At 40.2% G+C, this 15,786-nt stretch overlaps 1 protein-coding gene across 1 annotated transcript in view; it reads right to left on the bottom strand.

The window, feature by feature from the left end:
- lpin2 (lipin 2) overlaps positions 1–15,786 on the bottom strand; it is a 93,994-nt gene that overhangs the window by 19,347 nt on the left and 58,861 nt on the right. Inside the window, exons 9-13 of the mRNA XM_051928889.1 lie at positions 10,639–10,826; positions 3,886–3,979; positions 719–788; positions 479–571; positions 144–220 (exon numbers count right to left, since the gene is read on the bottom strand). Coding sequence (XP_051784849.1) covers positions 144–220; positions 479–571; positions 719–788; positions 3,886–3,979; positions 10,639–10,826 — 522 coding nt within the window. The remainder of the gene's footprint in view (positions 1–143; positions 221–478; positions 572–718; positions 789–3,885; positions 3,980–10,638; positions 10,827–15,786) is intronic.

Genomic DNA, 15,786 nt, shown 5'->3' with positions numbered 1-15,786 from the left:
TGTGTGTTAAAATAAACAAACAATTAAAACTTGCACAAATAAAAAAGATGTTGTAATACTGAACCGTTTAACAACCAAATCTTGAAAACATATAACCGAAACAAAAGAATAAAGTCAATACATTCTAAAAGATGGCATTTTACCTTATTGCAACAGCCTCCTGGGTTGCAGGTGGAACACTTTCACACTGTAAATCTTGTGCCTGGAGTTTTGCTTCTGACTGTTAAAAAAATCAGTAACAACAGAGTAAACAATGATGAAATTAAAAATATGTCTTCTTGTTATAGTAAAAAAAACCTTCAAGAAGCAGGTAATTGTTTAAAGTATTTAGTTAGAATTAGAAATAAACACTGGCATGTTTACTAGTTTTCAATCTCAACAATCATTTTCAGACACCATGGTAAAAGTAACCAACTTGTGTTTTTTTTCAGTAAAAAGGAAAACCTTCCATAAAAATGGCTTGAATTAAGAGTGCTACCTGTTTAGCCGTGCTGTCAGATCGTTTGCGCCAGAACCACCATCCTCCTGACTTTTTTGGCATCTTTTCTTTGACCCATGTCTCAACTGTTGTCTATCAATTGAAAAGACGATAACCAAAAAGCATATAATAGATAATAAATACTAGTACAATGGAACAAAAAGAAATAATTACATTTTAAAGGGATAATAAAAAACAGTTTGTGTAAAAAGCAGAAGTGATGAAACAGTAAAAATGTACCTTCGGTAAGCTCTTTTGGAAAGCTTGCAAACTCAGAATCATGGGAGCTGCTAAAGCCCAGTTGTAATACCTGAAGGAAGCAAAAAATATACTTCTGTCAAAGCCCAGTTAGTTGGGAGATGCAGCTTTTGAGGTATAAAATAGATTTTTTTCTACTCAACATCTGAGGTAGACAATATTGCTTTTAATATGTTGATCTATTTATTAAGTATACATATTCTGAGCTGAATCTTAATATGCACAGGCTTAACTCATCTCTTTGTATTTGCCTATCTTCTACTCACTTAATGTTTTTCAGGTATAAAACAGATTTGGAGTAAGTCAGGTAGTTATATATGCCCCACATCCCCTCTCTAAATACCAGCTCTAGGAAACCACATTGCTATTTTGAGACTAGAGTGAAAAAAGAAAAGAAAAAAAAAAAAGATAAAAAAAAGATAGAACTTTATTTGTCCAAAGAAGGAAATGTGGCCTTTTACAGAAGCTCTATAGATAGATAGATAAATATATAGACAGACAGACAGACAGTCATTTTCATACCTATTTGGGCAGTGAGACACATAATTTTGGCTCTGTACACCACCACAATGGATTTGAAATAAAGCAATCATTAAGTGATTGAAGTGTATACTTTCAGCTTTAATTTCTGCATACCGCAACATTTCAGTATCTAATCAAAGTTTTTTTGGTTCCTGATTTCTTTGCCATTTAAAGATAAGAGTAAATATAATGTAATCTGCTGAAGGTAATGTTTATTTACAACTGGAAACCACTTATATCACTCCAGAAATAAGCACTGTGAATGGATATTAGCTGCATTCACATTATGCAGTGTACAGCTAGGTAGTTGGGGACTATAAGCTATCTACTAGTGTGACAGCAACTGTAGTATAACTTTTCACATTGATTTTAAGAATGTAGGATGCTGTCAAGTTTGAGAGATAAAAAGTAACATGGTATTTTTCATCCATCCATTCATCAATTTCTTAACCCACTTATCAAGGGGCAAGGTCATGGGGAAACTGAAACATATCCCAGCAAGCATATAGCACATGGCAGGAAGAAACCCTGCATAGGGTGCCAGTCTATTGCAGAATGACATGATATTTTATTACTACAAAATACAATAGTTTAGGATTTGTTCAGCACAGCAAACCATAAACAACTATGACCTGTTCTATTATTAACAATAATTGTGTGCAGTAGAATCACATTGTATTATCATTGCAGATTGTTTTCAGATACAAATATTTGTTAAACATCAGTTGGTCTGTAACCATGTTTAACCTGCTTAAGTATTAAGGAAGGATGAAAGTTAAAGACTAAGTTAAACTTCAGTTATAATGTCTTTTCTATATTATATAGGAAACTAGGGGGCTCCGCCCCCTGCTTGCTTCGCTCGCTCACCCCCGTGTTCAATTTACCGGATATACAATACAATACAATTTATTTTTGTATAGCCCAAAATCACACAAGAAGTGCCGCAATGGGCTTTAACAGGCCCTGCCTCTTGACAGCCCCCTAGCCATGACCCTCTAAGAAGACCAAAACTCCCAAAAAAAGCCCTTGGAGGGAAAAAATGGAAGAAACCTTGGGAAAGGCAGTTCAAAGAGAGACCCCTTTCCAGGTAGGTTGGGCATGCAGTGGGTGTCAAAAAGAAGGGGGTCAATACAATACAGAACAATACACAGAACAGAATAAATCCTCAATACAGTATTAGAAGTACGGAGTAGAATTTCACATTAGATGATATCACATAATATGATTTGGATTTGTTTTAAGTCCTGGAGACCTCAATCATCAAGCTGCCTCCCCCATTTTGCCATTCCACATCTGAAACAGCGCTAATCCGATGAAAGGACCCCTCATTCCCACGTCCCCAGTCATCAGGGATGACTTTACCTTAGGCAGGCAATCTACAATTTAAAGAGATTGTTATTTTCTTGGGAATTGTTACATATGCATTATTTTCACTTTTACTTTAAAACTTTTGTAAAAACAATACTTGTCCTTTATTTTCGGCCAAGTGCGTGGTTACATCTCTTTCTTGCCAGACGTATAATGCTGCTTGTTTTGTGGAAGGGGGGGGGGGCATCTGAATACACGCTAAGGATATGTCTTTGGATCATTTGCTGTATTTCTGCTACTTGCGAGCTGTCTCTTCTGCTTGTCGCATGTCGTTGTTTTAAGAGCTGGGAGCACATGATGCTTGTCTGCCAAAAGCAATCCGACAAACTGCTTGGTTAGAGGTCTGTGGACTCCTTTTAAATGATCGCTCACTGCCTGGTCGTCGTGACGTAAAAACAATCCTTTTCCTTTATTTCTGGCCCCGGGCGTGATTAAATTCTTTCTTGCAGGACATATAACGCTGCTCGCGTTGTGCTGCCCTTCGATCTTTTTAAAGCCTGTACTGCTGCTGTCATTTTTGCTATGGCCCTGGGACAATCTCTTGGCACCAAGTCTCATGTTTATGGTCACTGCGAGACGCGCCATGGCAAATCTCGCGGGTCTTTTAAATGTCTTTCGAGAAGATCACGTATCGTAGCCTTGCTTTTGCTTCCCAGAAGATTTTTTTTTATAAATAGAGAGATATTTTCAACATACAATGCTGCAAAGAAGTATTATCGTTTTCCTGATTTCCTTTATTATGCAAAATTTTCATTTTTTGGTCTTGAACCAAAATCTAACAATAGATTAGCGGTCCCTAAGTAAACAACTGATATACCAACTAACACTATAATAAAAAGTAATTGCGTCCTTACATGTAATAATCGGTTGCATCACCTTTAGCTGCAATGGCTACAAATTATCACTTCTTATATTTCAATATTAGCCTTTCACATTACTGTGGAAGAATTTGGTCCCATAGCAGAAATACTATAATTCAGACACACTGGTAGGCTTTCAAGCATGACGTACTCATTTTTGGTTTTGCCATAGCATCTCTATTGGGTTAAGGTCTGGACTTTGATTAGGCCAAAATCTTTGATTTTGCTTCATTTTGGCCATTTTGAGGTGGCCTTGCTTTTGTGTTTTAGATTACTGTCTTGCTGCATGGCCTAACTCTGCTTCAGAGTTACTGGATTGATGAGTAGTCAATCTTCTTAAGAATTGTCTGAATTAGAGCAAAAAAAAAGGTGTAGTTAATAAAGTTACTATTCACTTACCTATTTGCAATTCTTATAACCAAATTTGGATTGTCTATTATACTTGGATTTTCTGCAAATTCGTGATAAGTAATAATATGTTCCAAGAATTTCTCTGTGAAAAAAAAAATAAATAAATAATAATAAAAAAAAAATATATATATATATATATGTATTAGGTAAATCAAAATACTTTAGACAAGTATACAAATTCATACTTTAGGGATTTAACTTAAGACACTGACATCTAAAATTTTAAATGTAAAAGTTTTTCTTGACATCTGGGACTGCATGATAGTTTGCAGTGCTTCACTGAATTTCTGGAAGGCAAATTACAGTCTTGCACCAACTTACAACTCCATTTGGGACTGGCCATTTTGCTATATGTGAAACTGGCCATATGTCAGTCACAGAGTGTACAGGGGCCTCATGTATAACGCCGTGTGTAGAACTCACACTATAACATGGTGTAAGCACAAAAGCGGGATTGTGCGTACGCACAGAAAAATCCAGATGCAGGAATCTGTGCGCATGCAAACTTTCGCATTCTTCCACTACATACAGTAAATCCCGATCAGCGTGAAAAGTAACGCATGTGCACGCGCCTTCTGTCCCGCCCCAACTCCTCCCAGAATTACGCTTCTTTGAATATGCAAATCGATATAAATAGCCTTCTGAGAAAAGACAATGGGAAAAGCACAGGGGAAAATATAAGAATTTCAGCGAATACCAAGTGGAGGCAAAGGAAAAACGTACTATTTGTTGGTTTAAACAGTGGTATAATCAACAAAAGAAAGTTGATCGACTGACAGAGTGTCGGAGAAACTCGAAAGATTGAGTTCACAAAGTCGCACAGTGCCCGAAATAAAAAAGAAATCACATATCAAAGTCGCCGTGAAAAGGCAAGTCATAGTCCACTGTCTGAGTGTCATATGAAAGCTTATTAGGGTACAGACAAAAAAATAGGCACACAGTGGGAAAAAAGCACGAAATGTTAACTTTAATCTCGAAATTTTCACTTTAATCACGTAGTGTATTTTGCCATTAAAGTAGAACATCATAAACTTCATCTTAAAATCGTTTATTTCACTAGTTTCTCAAGTAGCACGTTAAATGCTTTGTTCTGTGTTTGATCTTCTATGTGCTCTATGTGTGTGAATCACTATGTGCTTCCGTTCTTTCTCTTTCTCCGACAAGACACAGAATCCATTACATTCGAGATATTACAGCTCTCTGAATAATTAAAATACTGAGATGTATACGTGATATCATTTTCATGATGATAGGAATGAAAGCATGTTATTAAACATGGGAACACGGTGGCGCAGTGATTGTTCATATCTCACGCAAGAGGCTTGCTGCGCCATGTGCGACCTTCGATGAAATAATTTATTACACAAGTACTGTCTCTTTCAAATGTACTAACCTCCAATTCCTGTCCTTACTTTTCTTTCTCCAAAAACCCAATCGCCACACAATCAGCTCTGTAATAGACGTTAAGCCATTTGTAAGCTTAGAACACCGATTCTTCAAAACTTTTAAGGAACATTGAAATATCTTCGTAGTAATTATTCTATTCGTCTATCCTTCCAGTGTCGTGTCAGCACCAGCAAGAATACAGCGCAAGGCAGGAGCTATCTGTGAACTAGCTATACGCTGCGGCACCGTGTCCTCACATGTTTAATTATTAACAATACAGATTATTTAAATGAAGTTAAAGTTTTATCTGTATACTATAAGCAACATATTTTGCTGCATTTCATCTTAAAAATGATATTGTCATCATACGCGCTTTATAAAGTAGCGCAGGTTGTGCAATATTATAACTGTAGTGTAAGTTTACAGTGAGGTGATTGTACTTATAAGTACAAACAGTTCTACAAGGAGCACTTGATGGACTGATCGAGTGCGTTTATAGTTCTTGGGATGAAACTGTTTCTGAAACTCGAGATCCGTATAGGAAAGGCATTGACGCTCTTTGCCGTGGTTGAGGTAGTGTGTACTTGAAACTGTATACCGATAATTCTCTTTCCGATCAGCTGCTGCTGCGATTCACAATCAGATACAGTGATATAAATACTCCGAGTGGTGCAGTGAGAGTAATATGGAAAAAGATGATCCGCAGTGGCAACCCTTAACAGGAGCAGCAAAAAGAAGAACAAGATGCAGTGAACGTAACAACGCTAAAGCAGTTATGGTATTTGGAATACTATGGCTATTCCCTGGACCATTATATTGCTACAGGTTAATTACAATCAGATGCATTACACTAATAAACAATATGCAGTTAATTTCAGTGTATTTATAAAGCCGCGTCAGGAATGTGGAGCTAAGAAAGAAAGGGTGACCACATAGTAACAGTAGCACTGCTTTGACGCTGGGTGCCACCAGTCTGCAAAACTGAGCGGAGAAATTGCGTATGCCAAGGTATGAGTTACCGTGGAAATGTGCGTGGCTTTACGCCAAGTTTAGGTTTTATACATCACGATTTGAGAATGGAAACGGAAATACGCAACATTTCTGTGCGTACGCACCGTTTATACATGAGGCCCCAGATCATTACATTGGGTCTACTGCGGGTCACCTCTATGCATATTTTAACAGAGTATCACAAACCGATCTTCATGTCTCGGTAGTCGTATGCCTGGTCCATTTAAGACAGTGTTTCTCAACCACTGGGTCACGACACGGGTTGCCACCAATGGGTTGCTGTCAATTCACAGCGCTGTGATATAGGTTTCCTTGCTTCTAAGTGAGCTTGCTTTACAAGAGGGGACCTGCCAATCACGCTTATTTCACCATGGGGGCATTTGCAATTGTGGGCTGTCAATGAATTTACAAGACAAACTGGGGTGGGGAACCATAAAGGTTGAGAAACACTGGTATAAGGAAGGTGGTGTAGGCTGAATATTTAAGAATTAGCCACCCAGAGCGGCACCAATCAAAACAAACCTTAAAGGGACCTCCTAGAGTCAGAAAACATATGAGACCCTGTTAAGTAATATTATAAATAACAAAAGATGCATTATTGTGGCTATTTTGGTCATTTCTAAAAGATTATTAACCTATTGTTTTCCTATCACCCTCAGCCGTAAGTTACTAAGTAAGAACTGCTTCAACTCGGGTGACCGTAAATCGAAGTATGACTGTATAGCATTTATTGTAAAATCCAAGACAAAGAAATAACATATGCTCACTCACTCAGTTTGCAGACAGAATACAGTGATCCCTCGCTATATCGCGCTTCGCCTTTCGCGGCTTCACTCCATCGCGGATTTTATATGTAAGCATATTTAAATATATATCGCGGATTTTTCGCTGCTTCGCGGGTTTCTGCGGACAATAGGTCTTTTAATTTCTGGTACATGCTTCCTCAGTTGGTTTGCCCAGTTGATTTCATACAAGGGACGCTATTGGCAGATGGCTGAGAAGCTATCCAGCTTACTTTCTCTCTCCCTCTCTCTCTCTCTCTCTCTCTCTCTCTCTCTCTCTTGCGCTGACGTAGGGGGGTGTGAGCAGGGGGGCTGTGTGCAGCTGCTTCCTGAAGGACATGCTGAACGGAGCTTCGCATACTTAAAAGCTCAAAGGGCACGTATTGATTTTTTTTTTGATTGCTTGCTTTGCACTCCTTTGAAAAGGAAGATATGTTTGCATTCTTTTAATTGTGAGACAGAACTGTCATCTCTGTCTTGTCATGGAGCACAGTTTAAACTTTTGAAAAAGAGACAAATGTTTGTTTGCAGTGTTTGAATAACGTTCCTGTCTCTCTACAACCTCCTGTGTTTCTGCGTAAATCTGTGACCCAAGCATGACATTCTAAAAATAACCATATAAACATATGGTTTCTACTTCGCGGATTTTCCTATTTCGCGGGTGGCTCTGGAACGCAACCCCCGCGATGGAGGAGGGATTACTGTAATGGAAAGTCTTGAGCAAATTTTAATGTAAGTTCTTTATACTTCCAGTGCAGCAAGCATGGAAATACACTAATTTTGTAAGGTATCCAATATGACTAAATATCTTTATCTTTTAGTTCATCCTTAATATCCAAAAAAACGGTGCATCTACTAAACATACAGTTATCTAAGGCATAACAATCCATAGTAAAACTGTCAACTGGTAAGACAGACCTATCATTATTTTGGATTTCATTAGTTAACACTGTCTATTACAGAAGTAGCATTCCTATACTTGCACAGTCTGGGTTAAAAGTGAATTTTCGAATCATCACTGAAATAATGTAGAGTACGTTCTAAAGGAATGAGGAGTGTATTTATTATCTTCACAGAACATGTTATTTTACAAAGCAATCAGTATAAATATACTCAATCAATCCACTTGTAATTTTTTTTTTTAAACCACAGGGAAAAATCATTTGTTATGTTATGATATAGATACCAGAATATATATCAGAACTTACATCTACATGTTTTGAAGCTGAAAAGTTTATGTTCATATTTTGTATCCTCCGTAAGCAAACTGGGGAAAGTGAGTGAACTGGTAAATCAGCTTTACTGAAGACTATACATTAATGTAGCTATCTTATTTTCTTTAAACATTCTTTATGACTTCTCTAGAGAGACTAGCAGCACTATACTTGTACTTAGGGAATCATTCAAAAGAGCTTGGGGTTATGAGAGCATTTTCATAAAAAGCAATTTGCAAAAAAGTCAGTGAAATGTTTGTTACAGCGCACTTTTAACAGTCTTGCACTCAACCTGAAGCTACTCAGAATCTGAGTTAACTTAATCAAACCTTCAAAATTGTAATCAAATGTTCTGCACTGCCATTCAATGAATACAGGCAAGCTTTTATCAGGTTTCAAAATCATAATGAAATGTTCTGAACTGTTATCAGATGAATAAAGTTGTGCATTAGTGATTTATATACCACCTCAATTGATGCATAACACAAGTCCAATACTCTGCTTTGGCTTATTAAACAGGTAATTTATCAGCAACTTCAGTGGCAGCCATTAAGAAGCAAAAACTGCTTAGAACATCAACATTAAATCAGGGACATCAGGGAAATTTTCCAGAAAATTCTGAAAAATGCTGGTAATATTCTTTAACTCCCATGTGGTACAGTATTGGACTAATAAGGATCAGTGACCAGTACCTGAAGAAATATTCTGGAGAGGTCAAATGAAGTAAGAAAAATAACAAAAATAGATGCCTGGGTTCAAAATGACGTTGCCATACCAGTGTTCAGTATCACAGAAACAGATGCCTCTGCTTTACTGGTCTCATAGACATCCATTCCAGTCTGAATGTACAGATACTTCATGGCTAATTTCTAAATCAGAATTTAAACCCAGCATTTGTAACCATTTTCTGTAAAGGTCAAAAAGTATTCTAGTAAAAATTCGGTTTTAATGTTTAGCTCATCCATCCTGCTCGTAATTTCATACTAGTCATGATAATCAAGAGAGTGTATACATGATTAACATAAAGTTTACTAAGTGCTTGGTACATACTTTTCTTTGACTTCTTTCATATACTAGCAGACTTTCTATTGTCTATAAAAATGTGAATTGCAATGTATCTGTAGGACAGCAGAAAGGTCAGGTATTAGCTTGAGTGTGTAAAAATTAAAAATGACCATTTCTACTGCACCATGCAGACAGTAAACTTGTATTACTGCTAACTATAATGTTAACAAATAAGAAATACTCAAACATGGCATATGTTAGTCACCATAGATAATGTAAACTTCTTGTATGTGTGTTAATGTCTTTCACATTGAATAAACTACAGTATGTACTGATCACCAAGTCATGAAACTTAATGCATACAATATTAATGCTGACAAAAATATCACATAAATGCATATAATAAAACACTGACATGTAGATTATATCATATATTTTGCTCATTATGGAATTTGATTCATGCACAGCATTCAACCTTTTGTTCAATCACTTGATCCTTTTAGGTTGCACACTGCCTGTTGCAACTGCAATCTGACCTTCATAACTGAATTCCCATGTAATGTATTCTGTCCCAGGCCATAATCCAACAATGTTCCTGCTTCTCTCTCTTCTTCTCTTCTGTACTGACTTCCCACTATTGCTAGGATCCCATTCAAACCATTTTTCCTAACTTGCTACCTCAATCCTCTTGCCATTCACATGTCTGTCTTTGAAATGTTTATTTTGCCTCAACCTTCTTGCTTTTTGTTTACTTCCACAGGGCACAATAAATAAAACTGTTCACTACCTGAAGCTGTAGTAAGAGCTTCCTCTTACCATTAGAGCTGGTCTGAGGTTCTTTATTATTGTCCTTTAGAGGGTAGAGTTCCTCATTCTTTGAGCTGTCTACCACTTACATATTTTGAATTTCTAACAGTTTTTTCACACTATTTATCCTTGAGCTACTGTGCTTTTCTGAAAGACTGATCCTTTGCTATTGTATTCATGGTGATTTTTTAGGTTTCCATGAACAAAGACATCTCTGAATAAAGAATATGAAAAATTGTAAAAGTTATCAACATCATAACCGTCTTATAGCCAAGCTTGATCTGAAAATGCTGCCTCAGTTTTTACTCAAAATTTTAAATAAACCCATTAGTATGAGAACTAGTTAGTCATGCAGGAAACAATGCAGACCAAAATACAAAATATGAAACGTGTTGACAAAGTTTTCTAAAGCAGGCTCAATCTGTTCAGGCTGAAATTGCATTTTTACTTTGACAATAGAAATGTAGTCTTCCTAATTAAAGTTAACTTAATAAGGTCATAATTTTCAATGTCTGGTAAATTACATGCTTGCATACCTTTTGAAATTTCTGTATGCTCACTTAGACCACCACAGAGAGACAAAGTAACATCTGGTAAGTCAATTGCAGAATCAGAAAGACACTCTGTGCCACTGTCTGCAGCAGCACTGCCCACAGACTGTGGTGACTGAGAGTCAGATCGTATGTCCGACTCAACCCAGTGTTTGGGTCCTGGGTCTGATTCACTGTAATATAAACAAAAATCACATTGTTAGAGTAATGAAAAAAATATTGTTTACACTACTGTTGTAGTGTCCTAACAAGTAATATAATATTATAACATTACTGTCTCACACAGATCTAGCTGTGGATCCAAGGGTGTAGTATATTTACTTTAATATCCCTGCCTTATGATGGACATACCAGTGACCCAGCCAGTATGAACACTGCTCCCTTACCTGGTCAGGAGGCCTTGAAAATGGAAGGCTAGGGAGGTAGCATTATCTGCTTTCCATGCCAGGACGTGTAGGGGGAAGGATGTTACAGAGACTACATCAAAAGTGATATCCCTACAACCATTGAACAGTAGCTATCGTACAAAACACCCTGGAGATTGAGTGGCAGCATCCCTTCTGGCCAGCCCAAGCATGGATGACCACATAACAGCATGGGAGTTGTGGTCCCATGGGCCTGCCATGTCAGGTTCTGTAGGGGCCACTAAGGGGAGCTCTTGGATACTGATGTTACAAGGACCATGGTGGTCCTGCCTGACACAGAAGTGCTTCCAAGGGGCAAAAGCTTAAGCACCAGAAGTACTGGAGATAAAAAAGAGCCCTCCACTTGACTCAAGCAGAGTTGAAGTTGGGTGTGGAGGTGGAGAAAAAGAAAATGCAGAAAAAGAAGAGAATGAGTTTTTCAGTATTGTGAACAAATAAGGCCTGTATGAAGGCATTGTTGAAATTAAAAGCACTTTAATTGAACTGGGACTATTGTGGTGTGATTGTGTCTGGGGGGTTTGGGGTTCTGGTACACCCCCTAGTGGCTACAATATATACTGCTCAAAAACATTAAAGGAACACCTTTTAATAGATAGATAGATAGATAGATAGATAGATAGATAGATAGATAGATAGATAGATAGATAGATAGATAGATAGATAGATAGATAGATAGATAGATAGATAGATAGATAGATAGATAGATACTTTATTAATCCCAATGGGAAATTCACATTCTTCAGCAGCAGCATACTGATACAATAAATAACATTAAATTAAAGAATGATAATAATGCAGGTGAAAAAGAGACAATAACTATGTATAATGTTAAATGTTAACGTTTACCCCCCCAGATGGAATTAAAGAGTCGCATAGTTTGGGGGAGGAACGATCTCCTCAATCTGTCAGTGGAGCAGGACAGTGACAGCAGTCTGTCGCTGAAGCTGCTCTTCTGTCTGGAGATGATACTATTAAGTGGATGCAGTGGATTCTCCATAATTGATAGGAGCCTGCTGAGCGCCCTTTGCTCTGCCACAGATGTTAAACTGTCCAGCTCCATGCCAACAATAGAGCTTGCCTTCCTCACCAGTTTGTCCAGACGTGAGGCATCTTTCCTCTTAATGCTGCCTCCCCAGCACACCACTGCGTAGAAGAGGGCGCTCGCCACAACTGAATGAACCTTGATCAAGGTCAATGAACCTTCTGGGATATTGATCAGGTCAGTTAAGTAGCAGAGGGAATTGTAAATCAGTTTCAGCTACTTTGATGTTAATGAAATTTAACAACAAGTGCACTAGAGGGGCAACAATGAGACAACCCCCAAAACTGGAATGGTTTAACAGGTGGAGGTCACTGACATTTTTCCCTCCTCATTTTTTCTGACTATTATTTCATTAGTTTTGCATTTGGCTATGGTCAGTGTCACTACTGGTAGCATGAGGCATTACCTGGATCCTACAGAGGTTGCACAGGTAGTCCAACTTCTCTAGGATGACACACCAATATGTGTCATTGCCAGAAGGTCTGCTGTGTCTCCCAGCACAGTCTCAAGGGCATGGAGGAGATTGTAGGAGACAGGCAGCTTACTCTAGGAGTGCTGGACAGGGTCGTAGAAGGTCCTTAACCCATCAACAGGACCCGTATCTGCTCCTTTGGGCAAGGAGGGAAAGGATGAGCACTGCCAGAGCCCTACAAAATGACCTCCAGCAGGCCACTGGTATGAATGTCTCTGACCAAACAATCAGAAACAGACTTCATGATGATGGCCTGAGGGCAGATGTCCTCTAGTGGGCCCTGTACTCACTGCCTGGCACCATGGAGCTCGATTGGTATTTGCCATAGAATACCAGAAAATAGCAGATCCACCACTGGCACTCTGTACTTTTCACAGATGAAAGCAGATTGACCCTGAGCACATGTAACAGACGTGAAAGGGTCTGGAGAAGCCGTGGAGAATGTTATGCTGTTTGTAACATCATTCAGCAGTTTGGTGGTGGGTCAGTGATGGTCTGGGGAGGCACACCCATGGAGGGACGCACAGACCTCTACAGGCTAGACAATGGCACCTTGAGTGCCATTAGGTCTCGGGATGAAATCCGTGGACCCATTGTCAGACCCTATGCTGGTGCAGTGGGTCCTGGGTTCCTCCTGGTGCACAACAATACCCGGCCTCATGACTCAGGCGCCATTGTGAGTGGCAGCCATTCCAGCAGCTCCATGTATAACTTTATTTTTCTACCTTTTTCTCTATTTTACTGTTCACTCCTACCACTTTCTTTTATGTGGACTCGTTTCCTGGACACTTTTTACTACGGACATGGATTTTTACACACCGAGACTCGTCTATTCAAGTAGTCAACTTCAAGCGCTGAGAACAAATGCCTGTGCTGGTGTGGTTCCCTCCCTGAGGAGGTAAGAAGGTGGTATCGTGGCAGCAGAGCCGGTGCTAAGATAAAAGCCAAGCGTTTAGCAAGAAAGTGGCGCTACAAACCTTCGGTGCCTTCTGTGATCCTGGGAAATGTGAACTCACTACCAAATAAAATTGACGAACTGGCTGCACTGGTGAAAAATGTCAGGACCTACAGAGAATGCAGTTTGATGTGTTTTAGTGAAGCGTGGCTAACAACTAACATCCCAGATGCTAACGTGGAGCTACCTGGGTTTAGCACAGTTAGAGCGGACAGAGACGCAAGTACCTGCAGGAAGCACAAAGGAGGAGGACTCGCACTCTATGTCAATACTAGATGGTGCAACTCTGGACATGTTAACGTTAAAATCTCCACTTGCTGCAAGGACATCGAACTGTTGGCCGTAAGTCTGCGTCCCTATTACTTGCCCAGAGAGTTTGGACACGCCATTGTTGCTATTGTTTACATCCCTCCTCGGGCGAACGTGGAGATAGCAGGTGACGTCATCCATTCCGCAGTTGCTAAATTACAAACACAGCACCCCGCTTGTGCTAATCACTTGAGACTTTAACCATGTGACGCTGGACAAAACATTACCTGCCTTCTCCCAGTATGTGGATTGTAACACCCGGGGAAATAGGACTATTGACCTACTGTATGCAAAAGTTAAAGACACTTTCAGCGCCACCCCGCTGTCTGCGCTTGGGAAAGCAGATCATAGCCAGGTTCTGCTTAAGCCTCACTATAAACCAAGAGTGAGGGAGCTACCTACAACCACACGCTCATTCAGGAAGTGGTCCCCTGAGGCAGAGCAGGTTCTGAGAGACTGCTTTGGAACTACAGACTGGGATATCCTGCAGGGATCATATAGTGAGAACATTGAGGAGGTTGTTGACTGCACTACTGACTACATCAACTTCTGTATGGACATTGTAGTTCCAGTAAGAACAGTATGCTGCTATGCTAACAACAAGCCATGGATTACAAGTGACATCAAGGGCCTTTTAAACCAGAAGAAAAGGGCTTTTAAAGGAAGTGATCAGCATGAGCTCAAGTCGTGCAGAAGGAACTCTTGAGTCCAGCTCAGGGCGGCGAAGGAGCAGTACAGGAGAAAGCTGGAGAAGAAGTTGCAGAATAACAGCATGAAGGAAGTGTGGGATGGGATGAAGATCATCACTCACTGCAGCTCGAAGTGGGGTGCCACCATCGTGAGAGACGTGGAGAGAGCAAACCAGATGAACAACTTCTTTATCAGGTTTGACCACCCTAATCCACTCTCACCTCGAAGTACTGCACCTTCCACCCATCCTTCTGCTGATGCCATCATAGGAGAGAGTTTCCCCCCACCCATAATTACAGCAGCCTAGGTAAGCAGAGAGCTGAGGAGACTTCGTGCCAGCAAAGCAGTGGGTCCAGATGGAGTATTGGCACGACTGCTGAAGGCCTGTGTGTTGGAGCTGGGGAGTCCTCTACAGCGCATCTTCAACCTGAGCCTGGAACAGGGGAGAGTCCCGAGGCTTTGGAAAACATCTTGCATCACCCCAGTCCCAAAGGTATCATGTCCTAGTGAGCTGAATGACTTCCGGCCTGTCGTCCTGACGTCACATGTGACGAAGACCATGGAGCGGCTGCTGCTTCACCACCTGAGGCCACAGGTCCACCACGCCCTCGACCCTCTGCAGTTCGCATACCAAGAGAAGGTGGGAGCGGAGGATGCCATCATCTACATGCTACACCGATCCCTGTCCCACTTGGACAGAGGCAGTGGTGCAGTAAGAATTATGTTTCTGGACTTCTCTAGCGCCTTCAACACCATCCAACCTCTGCTCATTAGGGACAAGCTGACAGAGATGGGAGTAGATTCATACCTGGTGGCATGGATCGTGGACTATCTTACAGACAGACCTCAGTATGTGCATCTCAGGAACTGCAGGTCTGACATTGTGGTCAGCAACACAGGAGCGCCACAGGGGACTGTACTTTCTCCGGTCCTGTTCAGCCTATATACATCGGACTTCCAATATAACTCGGAGTCCTGCCACGTGCAAAAGTACGCTGACGACACTGCTATCGTGGGCTGCATCAGGAGTGGGCAGGAGGAGGAGTATAGGGACCTAATCAAGGACTTTGTTAAATGGTGCGACTCAAACCACCTACAACTGAACACCAGCAAAACCAAGTAGCTGGTGGTGGATTTTAGGAGACCCAGGCCCCTCATGGACCCTGTGATCATCAGAGGTGACTGTGTGCCGAGGGTGCAGACCTATAAATACCTGGGAGTGCAGCTGGATGATAAATTG

Source organism: Erpetoichthys calabaricus, chromosome 6 (assembly GCF_900747795.2).
Source record: "Erpetoichthys calabaricus chromosome 6, fErpCal1.3, whole genome shotgun sequence".
Lineage (NCBI taxonomy): Eukaryota > Metazoa > Chordata > Cladistia > Polypteriformes > Polypteridae > Erpetoichthys > Erpetoichthys calabaricus.
This window is presented reverse-complemented; position numbering and strand designations above follow the sequence as displayed.